The following is a 23,518-nucleotide window of genomic DNA, read 5'->3' on the forward strand; positions in this document are numbered from 1 at the left end:
ATATAACAAGTAACAATGAATGACGGATGATGAACGATGTTTATGAGTTACGACAAGTGGATACAGAATGATGGTTGCGAAATAAGAAAGGATGACTTTGAAAACGGACCATGAAAAGATATGAAGCGTGAAATTTCAACAAAGAGAAAGAAAGGAAGATGAATGACAATGTTTAGAAGTTGTGCCAGGATGAAGGAAGAACAAGCCGGTTTTTATGATTGATCGAATGGATTGTGAACTTGAATTGATGATGTAAGGGAATTTTGTAACATTTTAATGATCGGGAACAGGAAGATTTCGGAAGACACGATTGAAACCATTTGAGCTTGATGTGGTTGATAAAATCTGGGGGTCAGCGAAGGCTAATTGCTTCCCGCCCGATTTCGTGCTCCCGTAGCGTGCATAAGACCCCTAGAAGGTCATCAGCTGCACTATCCGGGAAAATGCTGCGCCCATCCATAGCTCACAAAGATCGAAGAAGATCGTTTCCGCTCTGGGAGTTTCGTAAAGTGGTGCTAAAGGCTCGACAGGTCTGTCGAACCCGAGCGTGTTCCGCGGCAGAGAACTAGATTTTAGATTCGATGTAAGCTGGATTTAAGAAGCCAGATGTTTTCACGACTTACGTAGGATGAAATGAAAGCTACATGTAGGGCAGATTTTCGTCAGCTCGTTCCTATTTGATGGCAGTGTTTTGACTTACCAAGATGCGCTTTGCCAATGGATGATGTGGCGATTGCGACTAAACCTGGTGTTCTGCTGTCATTCAAAACCAAACAATTGTCAGTAGAAGTTCCCTCGTATCGTCATTATCGGAAGTACATACCCGTCATCATGCGCGCAGATTGCATTCGCATATTTGGGTACGTTTATTCGAAGATCTTCAGTCACAGCAATTTTTGCAAAATTGACTCCATGATGGGTGACAGCAACGGGCGGGTATGATGTCAGAATTGCGTCACATGTACGACGGTGGGTCTGAGGATAACCAATAAGTTTTGTTATGGCAAAACTGAAAATTGTCAAGAGAGTCAGCCCATAGTGGTGATCAGACAAATTGGACTTACTGTCCGAATTGATTATTGGCTACACGAGCAATGTCATCCAAGATCTTCCTCATGGTCAGCTGTATTGATTCATGGTAGGCGGTAGGAAGCAGCTCACTTCCTTGAAACACGGTTCCATTAGTTCTTGTGATCCAAATACTTCAAAAACCTGCTGGACAGCAATGGAGCCGTGCTGGAGTCAAATCAGCTGATTGTTCCCTATCCTCTCCTTCGGGTTGACTCACCTCGTTGACACAGGCTAATTCGCACCAACGTCCAGACATCTCGTCGTTGATTCTGGGGGAATTTGTTAGCTCGTGAAGCAACGACTTAGACGAGAAGAGATTCACCTCTCAAAAATGCCAAATTGCTTTGCTTGTCTGCACAATTCAAGGTACTGCAACGATTGTACTCAGCCTGATTCCCATTGATTGATACTTAATCACGTACTTCTCTCCAAAGCCTTCTGGCACCGCTCCTCATAGAATCAAAGACTCCGAATTTGATCAAGGCTTCCGAGATAGGTTCCTGTGTGTTCTGATTAGTCATAGGGCCTTTTCGAAGCGAGCGCAAAGTCATTACCTCAAGCTCTTTGATCACAATGGCTTTGCACAAGACATGGGTACCAAATTTGTCGCTCGCAATACTCACCACGTCCTCCCTGAGAGACGATCAGCTGAACGACCGAGGCTTGAAGCATGGACTTACTGAATTTCTTTGATGAATGCTACCTTGTCCTCCGTATCTCCTTTTTCAAGCAATTGCTGGCAAAGATAGTTTCCGCAAGATGTGAAACAAAGTGCTTTAGCCCAGTCCAGGATCGACTGGACGAGGATGGCGCCGGAGCCCACTGTCCGAGGGATACCAAGACGAGTCTGTCGATATATTCAGCGTTCACTCGGTCTCTAGCGATTCAGGACGAGTAGGATGATTGACTTACGGACAGAGCGTTAACAGCAGCTTTTAATCCCGTACTGGACGTCCAAGATATGAGCATCGAGCCGAATCTAATGGCTATTGCTTACCTTTCAGAACTACCTTTGGGTATCCTGTGAGCAATGATCCAAACGATCGGTCTGATGAAATTGTCAGGTAGATTCGTGAAGCTGAAGGTACCTTGAAGTATAGGTTGGATGATATGTGCAGGAGCGATGTACGACGCTTTGTCAATCTAAGGGTACATAAGTTGTCAGGTTGATGTGACTCGAGAGAATCGACCCCAATTGCTTACATGATCATCCGGTCTACTGCTGAAACGCGTGGGGTCAAAACACAGTTCTGGATCTTCGAATCTCTGTAACCCAAGACCGGCCACCTGGCCGTACCCGGTGGTGATGAATGAAGGGTTGATGTTATCAAAGATCATGGAGGATCGAGAACTGATAGACGGGGATGTATAAGCTCTGGGATTATGGTTCTAGGTCGAAAAGATTGTCAGCAGAGGATTGTACGCAGCAGCTAAGAGGTTTCCGAGCAGGGGTGAATTGACTAGATAATACAAGTTGCTCACCGGATAAGAATTTCTCTCCCTCAATTTCTGATTCTCAAAGGTCAACTCCCTTATTTTGTCTTCGGCAATTGCGAGACGCTAAGCGCAAAACGTCCTATCAGTCAAATCTGCTTTGCGGAGAAGGGGTGACACGGATCTCACCTGTTCCAAAGAAACCTTGTTCTCATGTTGATGTTGGTGTTGAGTATGCTTCGCAGGGATGGGTGGACCCCAAGTGCCACTGTTAACTCCGGGCATAAAAGGTGATGCTAGAGCATGTGGAGTTATCTGGTTCCCATGAGAGGGGAGGTCACCGAGCTATGATAGTCCCCTTAGCTGCCTTCATTCGGAGCGCAGTATCGTTATATCACAAAGGGAGAGACGTACAACTTTTCGATGCTCGTTATACCCGATTGATGTGAGAGCCAATCCTTGACTTATTGCGCCGATATTGGAAGTAGACAGACTTCGGTATTTTTCAGACCATAAAGGTTGCTCATTTGGAGTAGCCACTACTGGACTTGCGTCACCCGATGGAGGTGTATTGCCAGGAGTAGTTTGGCGACTACGATGAAGTGTAGATGGTCCAGCAATAGTGGTGGAGGAGCTTTGAGGAGTAAACTGGGTCCAGGGAGATGAAGTGAATGGCTGGAATGTCATCTTGCGTCGAGTGAGACAGCGCTAAGGATGAACGAGGAGGGTGAAGTCAAGTATGATGGAAAGTCTGATTGGTGCGAGAGAGTAGATGCGAGATACAAAAGATTGAGAATATGTGAATTTCCAATTTTGCAAGCTTTTCAATGGAGGAAGGATAAGAAGGAGAAAATTAATTGCCTTTGGGGAAAAGGGCAACGGTGGTACAAGCGAGATTATAATATGACTCAAAGCATTGGGGGAAGTCTGTCACGAGGTGTGATGAATTGGAATGCAGTGAGGTGAAGATCTATTGATCAGGCTCACTTTCTTACAATAAGAGGGGGATGATAAAGATGAAGATGAAGAGAAAGAGAAAGAATGAGATTGAGGGCAGAGGATGAGATGAAGATGTTATATATATAGTATAGTTGGTGGTCGCAATGCACACATATAATACATGGACAATTCAAAAAAACACACACACTCTTCCAACGTACTCTCTCAACCTAATTAGAAAAAGAACAGTCGCGAACTGGGGTCTCCACAGTCACGTGACTGGTGTCATCTGGGTGTCACGTGGGTGTATTTGATTCCATTGGACGAATTGTCAACTCTTATTATCAGGCTCACTGACTGAATTCGCTGTTTTCATAGCTTCATGTTGGATTGGTTTAAACTGCATGTAGTTGGAGAGTAATTCAAGGTCTGTTCACGAATCATCTTGAACGAGGAGAAGAGATATCTCACATCATAAAGCCACATATACAAACAAACATCATCTCTCTCTCCTGGACCTATAGAACTTCCACTCCAACCCTGCAGTAATCGCTCAAGATGGCCACAACACCTTCTATGGATGAATACCGACGTATGTTCCTGTCTCTCGAATCATTGTCCCGATAGGATTCATCGCTAATCTGTTTGGTATACTTATTCTATTTTGCCGTGATAACACTCTTGATCACCTCGCGATATCTTTTGGTCCCAAATACAATCGAATTGACCCTTCTTTTCCGATCAACCTTACCTCTACTCTCGTTCATCCTAATTAAACAATTGCAGAAATACTCAAATCACGAGATGAACATGTTCGAGAATCATGGATAAAAGCAATGGAAGCTAGATTGGTCAGAGAAGAATTACAAAAGTGCTACAGAGGAGAAGGTGTAAACCATTTACAAAACTGTAAAGTGTTGGCGGAGAAATATGCTGGTATGATTAGGGATAACAAGGTGAGTATATCTCGTATGGCTATCGAATTTCTAGTCCCCACTTCGTATTATCAGAGTGACTGTCATCGGTGGGGGCTAATCCATACACCGGTCGTACAGGTCAAGGGCTACAAGCAAATCGATACCGAGATGCCTTAATATCTCCATGTGGAGTCTGCTATGTATCTTACTTTGACAAACTTCAGCTGGCGTTTTGACGGCAGATGTCATTTTGACTACAGATGTCATTCAGTTGATTCGCTTGGCGATTTCCATACATTTTCACATCTACATACAACATCTTTTCCTGGTTCAGCTTGGAACCTTTTCCACTGTTTACTTCCGTCGACTCCCTTACATGTTTATAGATACATGACTCTCGGTCACTTTGGAACCTTCAATACCCCACTAACATAACTAACACTACTATCTTTTCCGTTTACACATTTACTACTCTGTTCGTATCTTACAAACGTGAAAGTAGGTTTTTGATCTTCCGGTTTATCATGATAAACGTGTTGAATGAGACCGAGTAAGACTGTGATTGGGTTTCGCCCACAAATGGTGTTCTGTAAGGAAAAACGTCAACTGGACTTCAGTCTTTTCCCCTTCTCCACATCTGTCCGTTTGAAAAGGCAGAGACCAGTCCAGATACCATATCCTAAGCCTAACCACCGCCTGGACGAGAAATAAATGCTCACCTTCGTTTCATCCAAGTAAGCTTCCCATTTCTCCAAAGCAGCAAATTCAGCTGGATATCTTAATAAATCCATACCTTCATGATCCATATATTGTATACTTTTCCAAATGGGTACATCAGGATTAGATACTGCACTCGAGAACCTCTTTGTCAGTTCGGGAGGCTCAAAAGAAGCAGGTAGAGTTTCTTGAGTTACAGGAGGTACTGCATTGGGCGGAGGGGGAGCATTATGATAATATGGCGTGCATGAGAATCGTGTTCCCCTACATTCATTCGTTAGTCACACTGAGCTCTATGAGTGGGAACTGGTGAATACTTTGAACTTACCAGTGACAGAAATCTGAAGAAATGATGAAAAAGGTTTCTTCGTCTGACCAATATTGAGCGAGGACTTTACTCAATTCTTTTGATGTTTGGGCGTTTGGGTGTCCCACTAAGATTGGGACTAGGGTGAGATCTTTTCGGCTATGATGGGGAACGAGTCAGTGCGGTGTTATACCCTTCATTCCCACTATACTTTCACATGTTCTCGGACTCCGATGAGAAAGGGATGGTACTCATATGGTGGTGCACGCCTCTGAACACAGAAGGGATGGGTGCCAACTCACTCCTTGAAGATATGCCTAATATAGGGCAAGTGCATTTCCAGCGAATGTTCATCTTCATCAACAGAATGTTTCATCTCAGAGAATATTCCGGTTTGCTTCAGAGATGCGATGGCTGATGTCGTGCAACTTATCAGTGCGCGTTTCTTTTCGATTCAAGGTATGCATTAGAATAGGGAAGGAGGTAAGAGTCTCCGTTTGTTCGAAGTTGGCAGTTTGTGGAATTACTAGGGATTGATGTGCGACTTACTATCTGTGTCAAGTGGAATATCGCCAAGAGGAGTTCCGTATGATCCAAAAGTGGATAGAGCTACTCCTGGAAGATATGAATGATGCGATGGACCAAGTAAGAAGATTCTTTTGCTATATCAATGAATTGCGAGTAAGCTCTCATACGGGTTCATCCTTCGATCATAGCCAATCAAACCCAGAATAGAATGATGAAGAACTTCTAAAAGTCGCTTGAGAGAGGTATACCAATGCTCAGGTATTCTGGTTATATGTTGATTGAACTTTCCCTTCTACCCCTATCAATTGTCACCTTACGCCAAACAAAGAGTAACTCACATCTTATCAGTTGGAATAGATGCATAAGCCCAAGCTGCGGCCGGACCACTATAGCTATATCCAGCATGAGGGGCTATGACTGCTTTTGCGTTCTGTTCAGGAGGGTTGAAGGCCAAGTCAGGTAAAGGGGTTACTTTCGATAAATTTGATTTCAATTGTGAGGATAATTCGGTCGCTATGATTTGTACAGCACAAGATCTGTTCAGCTTGAATCCATCCTTATATTCCCACGATATCTGAAGATGATGTTTGTATAGCTCCCGACTACGTGACGATATTTGGACACGAGGGAAGCGCATTCGGTCATCAATAGGTAAGAAGATATCCTCGACGTACCTTTAGCCGAATACCAACTTCCCGCATGAGTAGCTTCTCGAACTCTATACCCACAAGTCAACTGACTGTGATTTGAACCCCTGCCTGAAACTCATACTCACGAGTGTGACATCTTTCTTGAGCGTGGATCACCTATACTGGGTTGTTTCATGCGATTGAGTATCACATGAAGAATGAAATTCGCAGCCTCCATGCATGATGACTCCCTCATCCCGCATTAAATTCTAGGTGGACTAGCAAACATCGGGGTCTCCACACGTAATGACGTTGACGTTTTTGCCGCCTCGCATGGTTAGTTTCAAAACCTAAGACGAAGAAGAAGAGTCTGATGCTGGATACATGAACAGAGTGTTACACTCGATGCCTCAACAGTCTGATAGAAGACACAGTGACAAAAGAAGGATGAGCGGATGCGTCTGTTTGGCAATTTTATAGACATGTCGCACAGATGACTTAGGTAAAACTCACAAGGATGACTACATCGAGAAAGCCACGATCATGAGCTACAAAACGTCATGAGACTATAAAAGGAATATATACAAGACTTGTTCTTCTGACTAACGATTCTTTTCAGTAGAGTTTACTCTAAGTAGATCGCTCAACTTTGATTGCTTGAGGGACATCATTCAATTCCATTCCAATTTTAACGCATCCCAGATAATCCCCCTCCATCTATGGTTTTGGGTGAGAGTCCTGCACAGGATCGATCAGCAAATACGTTATGGGAGAGCAAACGAATATATGAACAACTCACAGATCCAATCGGTTCGCTTTATCAGTCAAGAAATATTCACTAGGAACAGTAAATCTCGTTGCGTAGTAACCTCCAGCAACAGTTGCACTCCTATACAGAGCACCATCCGTTGCGTTCTCACTACTTATCGTCCCCACGAGGAATTGATTCATACTAACGTTTAATCCTGTGGGAGTAACCTCTGGATAAGTGTATGAATCCTTCCCTAGTCCATATCCATTTTGACTTGTATATCCAGCAAAAGATAAAGTCAATGTAGCAGTCTGATTTGTTTTGGTTGATTGATCAAATATGACAGTCCAATTACCTTGAGCAGATTGAGCGAAATACCAATCTTCTGTTTTACTTTCCCCAATTGAATAAATAAGATTTGCAGGTGTTTTATCACTTAATCCATGTTCTAAAGGTACGCCACCATATTTAAGTCCTAATGTCTTCTTATCAAAATCACCTATACGCCATTCAATCTCACGTTTTGGTATAATCCAATCGATAGTTCCTAAATCTTTCGTTTGTCCTCTAGTATTATTGAAGGTGATTACTGTAGTTTCGTTATAGATATTATCAACATCAGATATTTTGCCACCATTTGACCAAGCTATCAAACGATAATCTTTTTCTTTTCTAACATTTTCAAAAGTAAAATGACCTTGATCGTCTGCGTATGTAGTGTATTGATATGTTTGACCTTGATTGTTCGTTTCATATCCATTTTCATCACCCAGGAAAACAGCTGCTCCTGAAGCATCTCTACCGTCCGATAAGACAAGTTTACCGTTGACATTACCTCTGTTTTGATAATTCGTATCACCGAGCCATTTATATGGCCAAGCATCGCTTTCTTGTTTAGATCTAGCTTTGGCGTTTTCGAGATCACCATCATTGATGTAGAGTAACCATGGTCCCCACATCTTTCCTCGTGGAATCACGTGTCCGAATTCGGAGTTGTAGTGTGAGCCTGGTAGGAGGGTGCTGAGCGAAATTCGCAGTAAGATACGATAATACTTAACTGTCAAACTTACCATGATACATGTGTAATAAAACTACATCATCCGTTGCACTTTCTCTGTGTAACATCAACTCCTGTTTTAAATGATCACCAATATAGTAATCTTTACCAGGAGCGATGATGAAAGCACCTATATTATCACCATAAACACCATGATAATCTAAATCTCTTACAAAACAAGAAAAATCATATTTGGTTATATAAGATCCATTTCTTCTTTGCCAAGTTTCATCTTGAACTTTATAACCTACCTCGATATATTGAATAGTAGGTAAATAATCATTTTTGATATTAGTTCGACCTGAATGGAATTGCAGTGGATCAAATCTATATAAACTTCTTACTTCACCTTGATTACCTAGATTATTATTTATCACATATTGATAATGTCCTGCTAAATCATTCATGAGGATATAATGGACTGTTGCTAGATACGAATCGAATGCTACGTGGATATATTCATCTGTTTGTTCGATAATTGTAGGTCCAGATGTAAAGTTAAAAGTTATTTTCCCACCAGTATCTGAATAACCTCCTGTAGCGTTCCCAACAATGTTATTTCCATTCCATGTCATATCATGAGCATAACCTTTGGAATTGATTGTAACGTTGAATAAACACGATGGATCGCCATTCGACAATTGCCATTCTGTAGCGTTGAGAGTGGTTACTGAAGGTGCTCCGAAGACAAAAGTGGCCAGAATGCCCGCAGTCAGTAGAAGGTAAGATTGGAAGTACCACATCTGCGATTCATATCTGTTTCAGTAGTCAAAGAGTATTTCGACATCGATCAGCTCCTACTTATAGCCATGAAAGCAGCCCGAGGACAGACGGATTATCGGAAGAAAGTGAAGCCGACAACGACAAATCGCATGTGGTGCATATATGGCGCCAAAATGGAGGATGCGAACGAAGCCATCTCAGCTTTGTAGCTAATACTCGAATGAGGAGAGGAGAAGGTGAGTATGATCATGGGCTCAAATAGATCTAAATGAATGTCGGGATGCTGAACGTCAGGTGATGATTTTAGCGTTGATTATCAACGGCCCGGCTTTGACCGAGGTACAGTATATGGGCTGTCCCGATCACATCAAATATAACCGTACTCGTATTGATATAGTCAAGCTTAAACCCAGCAGGGACATAAAATAATCTATAAATAAGTGAGATAGGAACACTCAAAATGCATTATCACAAAGGCTTTTGCTTGAGTCGTGCCTTTGAATCGACTTCGCAGCAATGATAATCCGCAAGGACGATAACTTTCAAGTCACGCTGAAATTGTATGGCCTCGAAAACCAGATTGGGGCCACTAAACGTGAAGAGGTAGAAGCCAGAATACATCAGATAGTCTATGTACGAGGATCACTGGTTATAGTATCCTTCGCTAACCGAGGTAACGCATAGTCCTATATGTCCGTGTCGATAAGATGACTCGCTGCTAACCGCATACAAAAATACAGAGCGTAGAGAAGAAGTGTATCTTGCATCATGAGGATCGAGGTACATCTTGCGACGTTTTGGACAAAAAGGGAAAGAGAGGTATATGGAAGATGTGAGCCTGAAACAATTCACCTGACAGTACACATTAAGAATTACATCAGGAAGACCATAATTTTAGTTATGGGTCGTTGAATAGGGTTCTCGCGATGTTTGCGTAAAGGCTGTGCGTTGTGCGGTTATCGAATGCAGAAAAAATCGTTTAATAAACCGGATGACGCCCGTCAAGGAAGGAGAAAGCCCCCCCAGTTGTTACAAGGAATGCCACAACAGATACCGTAGCTTGCATTGAAACGATCTTAAAGCGCTACATAGCTAAGAGAATCACCCATACAGCAGCAGCTAGTGTGAGTCCAACCGCCCATATAACATATCCGTTCTTCTTGCCCGACGCAGACACGGTAGGGGAGACTGAGGTAATTGTGGTTGTTGTTCCTTCTGTAGAATGAGAAGTTGTTACGACTGATGGTGAAATTGACTGGGTAAGAGTGCTTGTCGACGGAATCATCTCTGAAGATCGAGACGATTGCGATGACATCACAATTCCGGGAGTACTAGAAGAGATCTGACCGGAAAGCGCTAAGCAGGTGGAAATTACCACAGAGAATAAATCACTTACTGCACTGCTGGCACAGGTAGTGAGTCCGTAGAGACTGGCTAATCCGTAGTCCATGGGCTCACTGGCGCCAGAAGACGATACACCGTTCGTCTGTATACTATACGTGAACGAGTTACAGGTGGCGTCATCAATGAGACTGTTCGAGTAACTTAGTATTGTGACAGTGTAAACAACAGGCGTATTGAAGAGTAGGACGTGACATGTGTTTGGATCGATTCCGTATACACTGAGTACAGTACTTTGTGAGACGATGGCACATCCAGGCAGCGATTGTGTACTTCCCAGTGCGCCAGAGTTGACGCCGCCGGTGTTCTGGGCAGTAAAAGTAATGGCACGATACCCCGTATTGGTTCTTTGACGCTTTGAGATCTGATCGACATCACCATTAACTTCTGAGACCGACCGTGCAGATGGCGTGATCAAGCCGAGAAGCAGTGCGAAATTGAGTAGAGAGAACATAGCACGTTAATATTCTGGTAAGAGTGGATGAGTAGGCGAGTTTGTGAGAAGAACGTGAGGTGGGTGTGAATTAGAGGAAAGAGAGATGGTTAAATATGGATTTTGACAGTCTCTTTATTTACATTTTGTTCCCTTGCCATCCTGTGCAGTAATCTGTATTGTTAAACTCGAAGATAAGCGGCACTGCCTTTGCTAAAATTCGTACGTCTACTTTACAACTCAAATCTTCCCGTGGAACCTTATTTAAAGGTGCGTGAGAAGGCCCTTCAGCTCCCATGCAACAGGCTCTTGCACAAGAAGCTGTACAGTTTTCCCGAAACAAGCGTGTATAGAGTGTCGTACTAAATCGAATTTATAATGAGGGATTGGTTCGAGCCAACGGTCATGTTCACTCCCCGTCTCCGTTTCAAATCTGAGATCTAAATACAAGCTTTGCGTAAATTTCAAGGCAATCCGGATCACAATTTCAGCCCAACGACTCCTGTAAGATGAAAATAGGGAGGAGTTGCGCAAAGGTATAAGATTGGCACAATCAGCAAGAACCCAATTTCGGTCACATCACACCTCTCAGTGGGACTGACGGGATGTGCATCACCTGAACTGTCAATTACCGTGACCGATTATAAATTGCATCTTGCGCTCAAGCATGCTTGAAGACGCTTTTTGTACTTGGGTTCCTATCGCACACTCCAAGCTTTGAAACACTGCCTAGAATCCTTTCTGAGTGGCACTTTCGAATTCTTCTCACAATTTTGTCATTGATAGCAATCATCAGTTGTCACTCCCTTTCCTTTGATGATGCTCCCTAGTGAGAAGGCAAGGTTGACTTCGGAAAATGAAAGCAGACAACTATAACCAACAAGGGAGAAGATATAGTACATAAAACTGAACTATGCATAAAAACTTAAATCTCGGTATAAACAGTGAGGTGTATGATGCTTTAAAAAGGGTACTACTGATTGTCAACAATGTTTGATTTTGATCTCTTCTTACTACTCCTGTCCTTCTAACTTCTGATCCATTCTTCTGCTGACTTTTTATACTCCAGAAGGGACTCATCTCGATCTCTCTAGGATTGACCAGAAGCGAATCTGACTAGATCTGTGATAGCAAGCGCGAGGTCTGAATAGGACAAGATCATCAGAATCTCATCTCAAGTCTATCCAGTTCAGCGGAAGATGCAAGAATACTCACTCTCAGCTTCCGAGTTAGTCTTGGCTTCAGCATAGACTCTGACACAATCTTCAGTCCCACTTGGTCTAACGAAACTCCTTCCCATTTCATATTTTCTCATCACTTCTTCAATCTTCTCTTGAAGTCCAGGAGGGTTCGTCAATTTCCTTTCAGCATCAGTAGCTACGAAAATTGACCTATCTGGTACTTCCACTTTGACCAATCGATTAGGCAAATCCTCGTATCCTGCATCCCAGTCTGATGCTCCCCAACCTCTATGAGCTAAGACAGCCTCTACCAATAACATATCTGATAAAGCGTCTCCAACGGCTTGATTGATGAGTTCAGAGAAAGCCAAGAGGTTCTTGATGGCGTTTGCTGCATCGGGTGATTGAGGTGAGGCTGCTTTGAGAGCTTTGATGGCGCTGTCAGAGAACAGGACCGTTCCATGTCCATTGGCTTCGAAGTATACACCAATATCGTACCGCTGGGCTGCATGATGTAGGTGTTTGACTCCGGTTGAAACGCAAGTAACAGGAATGTTACGCTGCAAACACGTATTTAATCAGCATCTCACCAACGAGGAGTGAATTACAATCCCTGACTCACGCTTGTGAGGTACTTTGTGGAACTTCCATTGGCATAAGCGGTTTGTACAACACCAACTTTCAATCTATGTTCTTCGTCTAACTTGGCTTTAACAACCAAATCAACTAAGAACATAGCTACCATGACAGCGATTTTGTCACCGTCCAATAATCTGAAGTTTGCTTTTTCTTCGTTGAGATAGTAAAAGACGATTCTATCAGCATCCCCATCAAAAGAGCATGCTCTAGAGCCAGGTTTGCTAAGGACACCAGATGAATGCACCGAGGGTGGGAGAGCTTGTTTGGTTTTAACGAAATCTGCTCCACACATATGGTTGAGTGCTCCTTGAGTAGTTGTGGCTGTGTTGAGTGGATGGACAGGAAGAAGATCCCCGAGGGCATCAGTGAAATCCTTTAGTGCAACCGCGCCGACACCATTCGCGCAGTCCACGTAGAGGGGAGCAAGAGGTCCTTTGTTACCCTGTATGTACAAAGTCAGCTAAATTCGAGAACCCTGCTACGAAGCGACCTGATGAGAGCTCACAATAAGGGTTGTGAAAGCTTTTGCCATTTTCGCATTGTATCCTTCCTTTGTTGGTACACCATATTCAGCAGTCTTGTCGTTAGTAGCCTTAACTACGTAATGTAAGATAGGAGTAGTGGTGACCCCTAAATCATTGATCTTTACGGAATCGCCAAAAACTCTTAATCCCGTTTCTAAAGCTTTAATGAGTTCGGGACCACTTGGACGAGTATCACGAGCGTATACTATATTGGCAGGTTGATGGAGATCTACTCTTAAGTGGTTGGCAAGAGTTGTAAAGGTTGAAATGAGCGACTCGGTGGAAGGACAATTCGATAAGGTTGTCGCATGAGGTTCCCAAGATGGATCTAACATCTCTCCTGATGGGTCAACAAGCTTCACTCCATTATCCTGTCAAGAGTCAGATTATTGTCAGCCACAGTTTGACGTATAAACGGTTGATTCAACTTACGGGTTCAGGGTTGTGAGAAGCGGTGACCATAATTCCGATGGTAGCTCCTTCGAGTCGTTTAGAACGAAGAACAGCTAAAAGTCCGACTCTGAAAAGGACCGAAGGCAGCTTTGTAGCGCTGTCAAGGCGTTGAGTCAGATACCAGGCTAACGACAGACGTCAATCGATCGAATGCTGTACTTACAGAGTTCTGAATCCCGCTGTTCCGTAAGTATAGTTGACATGCTCGGGTTTAGGGTATTGATTAGCTCCGTCAGCTATAGAGTTGAGCAGTACGGCGTGTTCGTGAGCCGCTTTTGTGGGAGACGAGGACGACATATTGAGTAGTATCGCCTTCTTTTGGTGTATGTGTGAATTAGGCCAATGGTTACTAGGGGATGATATGAAGAGGAGGATGCAGGAGTAAAAGAGAATGTGAGGACGTGATAAAGTGGACTTTTGATAATGAGGATGCGTCATGCCGTACAGCTTTACCCCACGGAGTAAATATGTAAACTCGCCACTAGTCATCTGCGCAAATAATGCGGTAAAAACGTGGAATAAAAGTATACTTTGATAGTGATACCTCCGATGATATGCAACAAGTCCACATCATTGTATCAATTGATATCACATCCCCCCATTTAATATCGCCTGCATCTTCTGATACAATAGCTTGAACCACGACTTTTGCCCATTAACCAACATGATTCCTCGACTCTCATGAAGAACGATTCAACCCATCAATCATATCCATCTCACCTCAGCAACCCCTCTTCTGTGGTCTCTGTCAAAAGCTTTTGAAAAGGAATCGTGGAGAATCAATCACTGCTCGAATATCGCTTTCTCTTGGTTCAGACGGCGTAGTCTTACGACTCAGCAGGCTTCAGGTACAAAAGAGTCAAAATGCCTCGTTCTCCTTCAATCTCCCACTCACCTTCACCTTCTCGTTCTCCCGTTCGATCACGCGCACGTTCTGGCTCGGTCCATCGACGCAATTCATCACCAGATGATGTCCCAGCCAGTAAAAGGAAAAGGTTAGCTTGCTTGTCCCTCTTCTGACAAGGACTTCCAGCTGATGATGCATTTTAGATCACCTTCACCAAATCCCCGAGACAGATCGCCTTCACCTCCTTCACGCAGAAGACGGTCATCTCGCTCACCGCCATCCCGTCCTTCCGGACCAAATGATATAGAAGCGCCTCGAGTAATGGACGTTGATCCCAATAGAAAGAGGGCAAGGGAAGCAGCAATGTTAGAAGCATCTATCAACCAAGAGTTGACGAAACCCAATGGTAATGGAGTCGTAGCAGTAAATGGTGCATCAAAAGCGGATGAAGTGGCAAAGGCTGAATTCGCAAAGTTGATCGGATCAAGATCCGGTGGTGCTTATATACCTCCAGCAAGATTGAGAGCTATGCAAGCTGAGGCTGCGAAAGATAAAACTTCAACCGAGTTTCAAAGGTTATCGTGGGATGCATTGAAGAAAAGTATAAATGGTATGATCAACAAGGTAAGTATCCCTGATTTCAACTACACAGTTTCAACAAAGATACCCCCACTAGGGAAACATGCTGGTGTTAATGGTATTTCCGTTTTTAGGTAAATGTTTCGAATATCAAACATGTTGTACCGGAATTGTTTGGAGAGAATCTCATCAGAGGAAAAGGCTTATTCGCAAGATCAATCATGCGTGCTCAGGCATCCTCATTACCATTCACTCCCGTTTTTGCCGCTTTAGTTGCTATAGTGAACACAAAATTACCGCAAGTGGGAGAGTTGGTTCTGATCAGGTTGATAAGTCAATTTAGAAGAGCGTATAAGAGAAATGACAAAGTGAGTTTGGACGTTCCACCCGCATTGCCACTATTTCTTCGTAATTCACTACTCATGCTGACATAAGTCTTAGATTGTCTGCAACGCTACATCAACGTTCATTGCCCACCTGTGTAATCAATACGTTGCTCACGAAATCGTAGCGTTACAAATCCTTTTGTTGTGTTTAGACAGACCAACCGATGATTCAATCGAAGTGGCAGTAGCTTTCATGAGAGAAGTGGGATTCTTCTTATCCGAGAACTCACCCAAAGCGAACAACACCGTATTTGAGCGGTTTAGAGCTGTTCTACATGAAGGTGCCATCAGTAAGAGATGTCAATACATGATCGAGGTGTTGTTCCAAGTCAGAAAAGACAAATACAAAGATAACCCCGCTATTCCGGAAGGCTTAGATTTGGTTGAAGAGGAAGAACAAATCACCCATAGAATTACATTGGATGATGAGTTACAGGTTCAAGAGTCTCTGAGTGAGTAAAAACCCGAATGCACGCTTTGGGTTATCGGTTAAATGCTGATTTTTTGCTTTGTTTTGCAGATCTTTTCAAAGTTGACCCTAATTACATGGAGAACGAGAAACGATATGAAGATATCAAGAAAGAGATTCTTGGTGATTCAGACGATGAATCTGGATCTGAATCAGGATCATACGACTCAGAATCTGAAGATGAAGATAATGATGTGGCCCCTGAGAAAGCTGGTATCGCCGATATGACTGAAACGAATCTGATCAATTTGAGAAGGACTATCTATTTGACTATCATGAACTCTGTAAGTAAAACCGCCGCTGCGGCTTTGTTTTATTATGTGCTGACTTCGTTTTCAGCTCAACTTCGAAGAAGCTGTTCACAAGTTGATGAAGATAAACATACCTGAAGGTCGAGAGGTATGTAGCTGATGGGTGACCGAATCATTGACAATAAAGCTAACGGTGTCTGTAGATCGAATTGTGTAACATGATAGTAGAATGTTGTTCTCAAGAACGATCGTACTCGAACTTCTATGGTTTGATTGGTGAAAGGTTCTGTAAACTCAATAGAGTGTGGACCGATAATTTCCAAGAAGCATTTGCCAAGTACTACGATACGATTCATCGATATGAGACCAACAAACTTCGAAATATCGGTAGATTTTTCGGACATCTTTTAGCTTCGGACGCTATAAGCTGGGCAGTCTTACATGCGGTTCATATGAACGAAGAAGAGACTACATCATCTTCAAGAATTTTCGTCAAGATCTTAATGCAAGAAATGACTGAAGAAATGGGATTAAACAAATTGGTTTCCAGATTCCAAATACAGGATCTCAAACCTGCACTCAGTGGAATGTTCCCCATGGATAACCCCAAAAATACCAGATTTGCTATCAATTATTTCACTTCTATTGGTCTAGGTAAAGTGACTGAAGACATGAGAACTTATCTAGCGAACGCGCCTAAAATATTAGCTGCTCAACAGGCTGCTATGTTAGCAAATGCTTCTTCATCAGATTCAGATTCTTCTTCATCGGATTCATCAGATACCACTTCTTCAAGTGATTCTGATTCTGATTCGGATAGTGATAGTGATAGTGAAAGTGACTATTCGAGAAGAAAATCGTCTACAAGAAGAAGAAGGTATTCCTCTGATAGCAGATCAAGATCACCACCTCCAGCTAGAAAAAGGTATTCATCAGATTCAAGATCACCTTCCCCGCCTCCAAGGAAGAGGGCTGATTCACCTCCTAGGAGAAAGAGAGATAGTCCCTCACCTAGAAGGAGGAGATATAGCGATAGTGTTTCTCCACCTCCCAGAAGAAGAGACTCCCCACCTCCCAGAAGGAGAGGATCACCTTCACCATCTTCTCCTCCAACAAGAAGAAGAAACGATTCACCTCCTCCGAGAAGAAGATATTCACCATCGCCATCTCCACCCAGACGAAGGGATGATTCACCTCCAAGAAGAAGAAGGGATGATTCCCCACCTCCAAGAAGAAGGAGAGATAGCTCGACGCCGCCTAGAAGGAGGTAAGGCCATCGCGTTGGTTTAACGATGGTTTGGGAAGTATGGACATCGGGTGTAGGCAAAATCGTGAAAAGAATATCCAAGAGCGTCTTTTGGGATCAGTGAAATTGGTGGAGTTCGGAACTGAAAAGCTGGAAGGGTGTGATTCATATACGTCCCTATAAAAGAGTCTAGTAAGATTTTGTAGAGAGTGGTTGTCGGGCGGAGAAAAATGACTTTCATGTCAAAAGAAAATCAATAATGACATGGATAGCATGCAACGTATCCTTCGCTCTGTCCATCCAATCTAACAAACGAGCTATCTCCAGTTTACAGTCTCTCATCCATACTGATCAACGTAGATATGCAAGAAGACTATCCATTCGTCCTTTATCTGACTATTTGTACAATACAAAGCGGAGGTGCCTCGCAAAGTTGGCATTGTCTTCCAAACCCGGTACTGTATCTCCGAAATCCTAATGTACCTATGGGCGTTGATCACAGTTTCGCTTTGATAGCTGTACTATCAAGAACACCTTCTTGTCTTTTCTTCCATTGTTTTGCCATTAATAATTTCAAATCCTTTTTCAGTATTTTACCATTAACGTTCTTAGCTAAGTCCGTCAAATCAGATCAGGACAACAATGTCAGCATGTATCTAATCACTGTTCATATCGTAACTTTTACGCCAACTGACAGGGTATGGAAGACTATCATACCATGGAGTTCCAAAAGGCAGAAGTGAACTCACGTAATTCCCCTAGGTGAATCATGACCATCTCCGGGATCGCGAACCTTGGTAATGATTTTCTAGATTTCACTTCATCCAATATACTCTTTTCATTGATGGTCTTCTTGGTTCCAGGTCTTAGAGATACGATAGCTCCGACTACTTCACCTAAGATTGGATGTGGGAGTGGCACAGCTGCCACTTCTGATATATATGGTAAGGCGTACAATGCATTTTCGATATCTGACGATGGGATCTGTGGAAAAAGTCATATGAGATCAGCCTTGACCTTTGGTTCCAGGAATCGAGCTTCAAAGTGAAATAGAAGATAGAGTGCTCATGATGTCAAATACATGGTGAAATCGCCTAAATGTACTTACGTTTTCCCCTCCTCGGATGATTATGTCTTTTACTAAGATGGATAGAAAGTCAGCACAATTCTTTCTGAAATTCAGATTCTTTTGTTGTATTTTGTATGTTTTGAGTGTACTGCTAATTGATAACAAGCAGAATCACTTACTTCGATCTTTGATATAAAGGAACCCATCTTGATCTACATAGCCTACATCTCCCGTATCTAACCATCCTTGTTTGTCGACCGCTTTTGTGGTAGCCACTGTCATTGAGGATGAACACAATAATCAGCATGTGGAAACTAGTTGAGTTTTGTCAATATCCAATCAGGAAGAAGAATCCGTCAACCTCCGTTTCTATCTCGTCCAGCTTCGCGTGATAACAGTGATATAGTAGATACGCAGACTCACCCTCGTCGCCTAGATAACATTTCATTACCTGAGGTCCGTTAACGAGTATCAATCCTACTTCTCCCGTAGGTAATGGTCTCTTAGTATCGGGATCAGTGATCCGTAAATCGCAAATAGGTACAGGAGGTCCACTGATTTCGTCCGTCAGTTGATCTTTCCACCCTGTCGAAAATGACCCACTCACGTGCTGTCAGGCTGACATGGCAGTATTATCAGCTGATACTTATCAACATGTTGGAAGAAATACAAGCCACCTACACGATCTAGATAATCTGCTCCGGCGACTGAACAGACATAAGCGTTGGTCTCAGTCAATCCATACCCTTGTACCCTTATCATAGATTCAGCAAGTCAGCTGATGGTTTCATAGTATGACAAGCGAGAAGCCCAAGCGAGAGTTTGGTTACTCACAAGCCTGCTTTGGGCCATTTGGTCTTTACTTCCTTGGGCATATGTGAACTTGGTGGTGCCCCTCCGTAAAATACTGTGTCGAAAGTCTGCGAAGTGGGAAGTAAAGGTGACTGTATAATCGACGATATGACTGCCGGAACTCTGGATAGACATCAGCTGAGTCGGCTTTACGGGGGTTTCCCCGTTTAGATACACCTCTGATGAAGCCTGATGTGCTTCCTCCAAGGCTCTGATCCAGGGAATCTCTTACGCCTTACACTAAGTCATACGAAGACTCACCCTCCGATAATCCTTACATTCTCGTCAACGATTAAGTTGACAGCTTCTGCCGTATTCCACCTTCTCATCAAGACCATCTTCGATCCAGCGAAGAAAGCCCTCATCAGCCACGACAGGCATCCTGTTACGTGGAATAGTGGAATAGCCAGTAAGAGCGTCCTTTGTGGATCAGTAGGTTTAGGTAGTGGAGGTGGAGGGATACCTGCTCTTAGTGCTGCTCGTGTTGGTGCTATATGGCAAATCAGCACAAATGGTCATACAAACATATAGTTCAGAGTACAACACATCTCATGATCAGAACAGCAGACTCCTATAGCAGAGGAATGATGAGGAAATGAACATCTGGGATAACGTACCGACTAGACCTGACCAGAGATTAGTCAAAGCCATCCGCTGTGTACTCAGGACGGCTTTTGGGAATCCGCTCGTCCTTTCTGCAGAATCAGTGGAGCACTCAAAAGAAGACAGTTTTTTAGCTTACCCCGAAGAGAAAAAGACCACAGCATCACTTTCTGGACCCAGAGCTTCCAACCCTTCTCCTCTCAGGATCGCATTAACGTCCGTTGGAGTATCGAAGATCTCGAGAAGTGTAGGGAGGTGTGATGATTCGGACCAGCAGTACATCTATTTGACATACGTTAGCATGGTCTCGAGCCCGGACAAGCAGGGCATCGCTTGAGCTTGGGTGATAAGGCTGCGAGGTAAACAGATTTCACGTACATCAGGTAATCCAGTTTCTTTTACATGATGATAAGGGCCTAAAATCTCTGCTCTTTCTTCATCTAGAAGAACAAGAGATGGTTCAGTCGTTCGAATTGACCAAATTAGTTGCTCTCGAGATCTACATGGATGATCTGCTCAGCTCGTTGACTTGATCGGTAACATTAGCTATACTTACAACCAAGCATTCAGAAAGATGGCTACACCGCCTATCAAATGAGTGGCCACAAAAGCGACGATGAAACTACATTGAGAAAGATTTGAGTCGAAAGCAACATGGACAAAGTCGACACAGACTGCTCACCCTGTGCAATTCCTTCCGCCAATCATAATTCTACTACCTACTCCTAACCCTCTTTTTCTCATCCATGAAGCAAGTCTCAAGCTCTTTTCCAGTACTTGACCGAATGTTACATTTTCCCTTGGATCAAGTTGGTTCAGCTCAGTAGATAGGGAAGCTTGACTGGTCGACTTGGGTATCGGTAATGGCGATGAGAGGAATTGTCGGGATGAATAGGTGTGTAAAGTGTGTAAGAGGAATTGACGGAATGTCGGTGGAAGCTGCGTTACATTGTAAACAAGTGATTTCAAGAAGATATGAGCCAAATGTCGTTCTAAATCCATTGGGTCTAAGGATCACTCACATGTTTCCATACCCTCACTTTCCTCCCATGTATCACTTGTTCTTCCATCTCCAAAATAGATCCTGGGGAGGTCATGATGCGGTCGCCTTAAAACAAAAACATCAGCCATCATTTTCCTCATCTGACAAGATGGAGGGGTGATTTATACATTCTGCTATACTGGGCTGAGCTGACATCTTGGTAGTGCCCAATCTCAACTGAGTGCTAGAGTTGCGAAGTTTAAGTGCTCTTCTGATGAGTTCCAGATGATGTTTCTTGACAGTAGCCTTCGTCTTCCCCCCAAAAGTTGAAAAAACATCATTTCCTCTGTGAAACCGGCTACGAGTACATCCCCGGATATACTCGAGTACGGAGAAAAAGGCACGACCAAACATAGATATACACGTGGCAGTTTGATACACGGCAAAGGCAAATGATCTGTGCGTTTTCCTCTTTTGATGGGATGGGATGGAATGATTTGTTTACTTTTCAGTAGTACAGCGAGGACCGTGCGAGGAAGGATGAAGAGAAGTAGAATGATCAAGGAGAATCAAGGAAGAAGGGGTCGGTGATTGAGCTGATGATATACAACATGTATATCAACAAGACATTCCCCTCTTTTCCTCTTTTCATCACTTCCTCTTTCTTTCGTTAACACATCCACCGAGGTAGCAAATCAAGCTCGATTCGACGTACTCCAGACTCTCATCTTCTTGCCGACTGACTCCTTTGATCTATCTCTCACTTAATCCAGAAGACTAAAAAGTCAGGTAGACATGTGGAGGAAGACAATCATAATCAAACCACCTCAACCTCCTCACCGAAAAGTAGAATGTCTATCCTCGAATCCTGAAGTGAAGACCATGGAGCAGCTTATAGAACTGGATCTGAAGTTCTCAAAAGCGCCTGATACTTCCTTTCCATATAGATCTGAGGAGCATTACGCTGGTACTCTTCCCACTACACGTTCCCCGTCAACATGTTTCACGCCTTCAACCTCATCTACCACTGCATTGTCTTCATCCAGTCCTCGATCGTCAACACATTCATCGGATTCCCGATGCTCTCATGCTTCATCACTCGGGAGATTGAAACCTGCCGAGAAGTCCAAGCTCAACCTGGAAACATGTCGGATTGACTTATCCCACCAATTGCCGACCCCTCCTGGGTCAGAATCACCCATTTCTTCTAGTTTCCATTCCCCGTCACAGTCCCATATCTTCTGCTATTTGACGACTATGAACGATATCAAGGGAGTCGGACTAGTTGCATCTGGATATATCAAAAAGGGTACGTTGATAGTCAAGCAATCACCTCTTCTGACGGTGACAATGGGAGATATCAACGAGGTTCTCGTCTTCGATCACGTATACCCACAGTATTTCAAATTACCAAAAAATCAACGTGATAAGGTCATGACATTTCACAGGAGAACCGATCAAGCAGCAGAAAAAGACGAATTGGTTAATATCATCGAAACAAACGCTATACCACTTCAGGGTGATCCTAGTGAAGAAGCTAAAAGCTTGGGTCTATTTGAAACAATCGGTAAAATCAATCATAGTTGTGCACCTAATTCCGGATGGTCATGGTACGAGGAAGGAAAAATGCTTCGTAAGCTCTTACATATGACAGATACTCAGTTTGATTATACACAGAGATGACTCTGACGTGAGATTTGTTTGAAATAGATTTGTACGCCTACGACGATATATCGCCTGGTTCTGAAATCACTGTTTCTTATATCCAAGATGTAACGGCCCCTTGTCTGGACAGGCAGCAAGAGCTTTTAAGTGGACATGGCTTTCTATGTATATGTTCCGCTTGTTGCAACCCTACTTCCAAGATCATAGCTTCAGATAGAAATCTCGAGATGTATCAAATCTTGAGAAACAAATGGCTTTCAGTACCAATCAGGACGTACGCATTCCCCTTGACTAGAGCTTTGAGAGATTTGGATTTAGCTTTGGACATACTTGGACAAGAGAAGAAGGTCGATGGATGTGGAGAGGTTTATGATCTACTCTTCGAAGCTTATGCAATACATGGTCGAAAAGAAGAAGCGAAAAATCATGCTAGAAAGGCTTTACGTCATTATTCGACTGTCTGGGGTGCAGCAAAAGCAGAGAAGTATACAGAGTACAAAGCTCTAATGGCAGACCCTTCTTTGTATGTTGATTGGGCATCATTGAGAAGTGAAGACGAATGGCAAGAAAACAGAGTGAAAAGGATGAAGCTGTCCGGACGGACGATAAAAGTGAGTAAATACAGTTTCCGAACAGATTTCAGGATGTAAAGTTCACCTTACTGTTCATCTATTGTAGGCTATTCGGCACCAGGAGAAGGGATCCTATTTTGATCGGAGACACAACCTCTAGCAGAGCCTTGATCGTTCGATGTCGAGTAATTGAAAGGATTGATATACATGGCCCGAGATTCGCGAGTTTGAGACATTACTGTATACTGAATAGCTCTGCATTCTACTATATATCGGGCAGAAGGAGTGTATGT

General features: G+C 43.2%; 9 protein-coding genes across 9 annotated transcripts; 3 read left to right on the forward strand and 6 right to left on the reverse strand.

Moving 5' to 3' along the window:
• Positions 1-362: 362 nt before the first annotated feature.
• On the reverse strand, positions 363-3,192 carry IL334_006436 (uncharacterized protein; the record flags this gene model as incomplete). Its single annotated transcript, XM_062938138.1, has 18 exons — positions 363-411; positions 468-565; positions 624-640; positions 701-756; positions 824-1,009; positions 1,065-1,108; positions 1,162-1,236; positions 1,289-1,340; positions 1,394-1,440; positions 1,494-1,571; positions 1,626-1,704; positions 1,752-1,918; positions 1,984-2,017; positions 2,069-2,214; positions 2,275-2,460; positions 2,554-2,631; positions 2,695-2,850; positions 2,920-3,192. The coding sequence occupies 18 exons, from the start codon at positions 3,190-3,192 to the stop codon at positions 363-365; spliced, it is 1,821 nt and encodes a 606-aa protein (XP_062794189.1).
• An 810-nt stretch (positions 3,193-4,002) lies between these two features.
• IL334_006437 (uncharacterized protein) lies at positions 4,003-4,538 on the forward strand (the record flags this gene model as incomplete). Its single annotated transcript, XM_062938139.1, has 3 exons — positions 4,003-4,036; positions 4,231-4,400; positions 4,500-4,538. The coding sequence occupies 3 exons, from the start codon at positions 4,003-4,005 to the stop codon at positions 4,536-4,538; spliced, it is 243 nt and encodes an 80-aa protein (XP_062794190.1).
• Positions 4,539-4,762: 224 nt separating this feature from the next.
• IL334_006438 (AmmeMemoRadiSam system protein B) lies at positions 4,763-6,738 on the reverse strand (the record flags this gene model as incomplete). The annotated part of the gene is made up of 8 exons (XM_062938140.1): positions 4,763-4,948; positions 5,081-5,342; positions 5,407-5,544; positions 5,688-5,799; positions 5,935-6,047; positions 6,252-6,426; positions 6,588-6,631; positions 6,689-6,738. 8 exons carry the CDS (start codon positions 6,736-6,738, stop codon positions 4,763-4,765), a joined length of 1,080 nt encoding a protein of 359 aa, XP_062794191.1.
• Positions 6,739-7,213: 475 nt separating this feature from the next.
• On the reverse strand, positions 7,214-9,093 carry IL334_006439 (uncharacterized protein; the record flags this gene model as incomplete). The annotated part of the gene is made up of 3 exons (XM_062938141.1): positions 7,214-7,280; positions 7,342-8,299; positions 8,364-9,093. The coding sequence occupies 3 exons, from the start codon at positions 9,091-9,093 to the stop codon at positions 7,214-7,216; spliced, it is 1,755 nt and encodes a 584-aa protein (XP_062794192.1).
• A 1,064-nt stretch (positions 9,094-10,157) lies between these two features.
• Positions 10,158-10,928, reverse strand: IL334_006440 (uncharacterized protein; the record flags this gene model as incomplete). Its single annotated transcript, XM_062938142.1, has 1 exon — positions 10,158-10,928. One exon carries the CDS (start codon positions 10,926-10,928, stop codon positions 10,158-10,160), a length of 771 nt encoding a protein of 256 aa, XP_062794193.1.
• A 1,069-nt stretch (positions 10,929-11,997) lies between these two features.
• On the reverse strand, positions 11,998-14,001 carry IL334_006441 (uncharacterized protein; the record flags this gene model as incomplete). The annotated part of the gene is made up of 6 exons (XM_062938143.1): positions 11,998-12,050; positions 12,123-12,648; positions 12,711-13,169; positions 13,233-13,622; positions 13,684-13,801; positions 13,868-14,001. 6 exons carry the CDS (start codon positions 13,999-14,001, stop codon positions 11,998-12,000), a joined length of 1,680 nt encoding a protein of 559 aa, XP_062794194.1.
• A 567-nt stretch (positions 14,002-14,568) lies between these two features.
• IL334_006442 (pre-mRNA-splicing factor CWC22) lies at positions 14,569-17,507 on the forward strand (the record flags this gene model as incomplete). The annotated part of the gene is made up of 7 exons (XM_062938144.1): positions 14,569-14,699; positions 14,755-15,175; positions 15,265-15,498; positions 15,572-15,968; positions 16,037-16,269; positions 16,325-16,384; positions 16,440-17,507. 7 exons carry the CDS (start codon positions 14,569-14,571, stop codon positions 17,505-17,507), a joined length of 2,544 nt encoding a protein of 847 aa, XP_062794195.1.
• Positions 17,508-17,978: 471 nt separating this feature from the next.
• Positions 17,979-21,204, reverse strand: IL334_006443 (uncharacterized protein; the record flags this gene model as incomplete). Its single annotated transcript, XM_062938145.1, has 16 exons — positions 17,979-18,094; positions 18,232-18,466; positions 18,591-18,622; positions 18,731-18,826; positions 18,975-19,105; positions 19,159-19,169; positions 19,233-19,305; positions 19,386-19,526; positions 19,665-19,893; positions 20,021-20,094; positions 20,146-20,288; positions 20,385-20,505; positions 20,563-20,628; positions 20,689-20,945; positions 21,029-21,114; positions 21,177-21,204. The coding sequence occupies 16 exons, from the start codon at positions 21,202-21,204 to the stop codon at positions 17,979-17,981; spliced, it is 1,839 nt and encodes a 612-aa protein (XP_062794196.1).
• A 579-nt stretch (positions 21,205-21,783) lies between these two features.
• On the forward strand, positions 21,784-23,303 carry IL334_006444 (uncharacterized protein; the record flags this gene model as incomplete). The annotated part of the gene is made up of 2 exons (XM_062938146.1): positions 21,784-22,621; positions 22,699-23,303. The coding sequence occupies 2 exons, from the start codon at positions 21,784-21,786 to the stop codon at positions 23,301-23,303; spliced, it is 1,443 nt and encodes a 480-aa protein (XP_062794197.1).
• Between the last annotated feature and the right edge of the window lie 215 nt (positions 23,304-23,518).

The sequence above is a fragment of the Kwoniella shivajii genome, chromosome 9, assembly GCF_035658355.1.
Source record: "Kwoniella shivajii chromosome 9, complete sequence".
Taxonomy (NCBI): Eukaryota; Fungi; Basidiomycota; class Tremellomycetes; order Tremellales; family Cryptococcaceae; genus Kwoniella; species Kwoniella shivajii.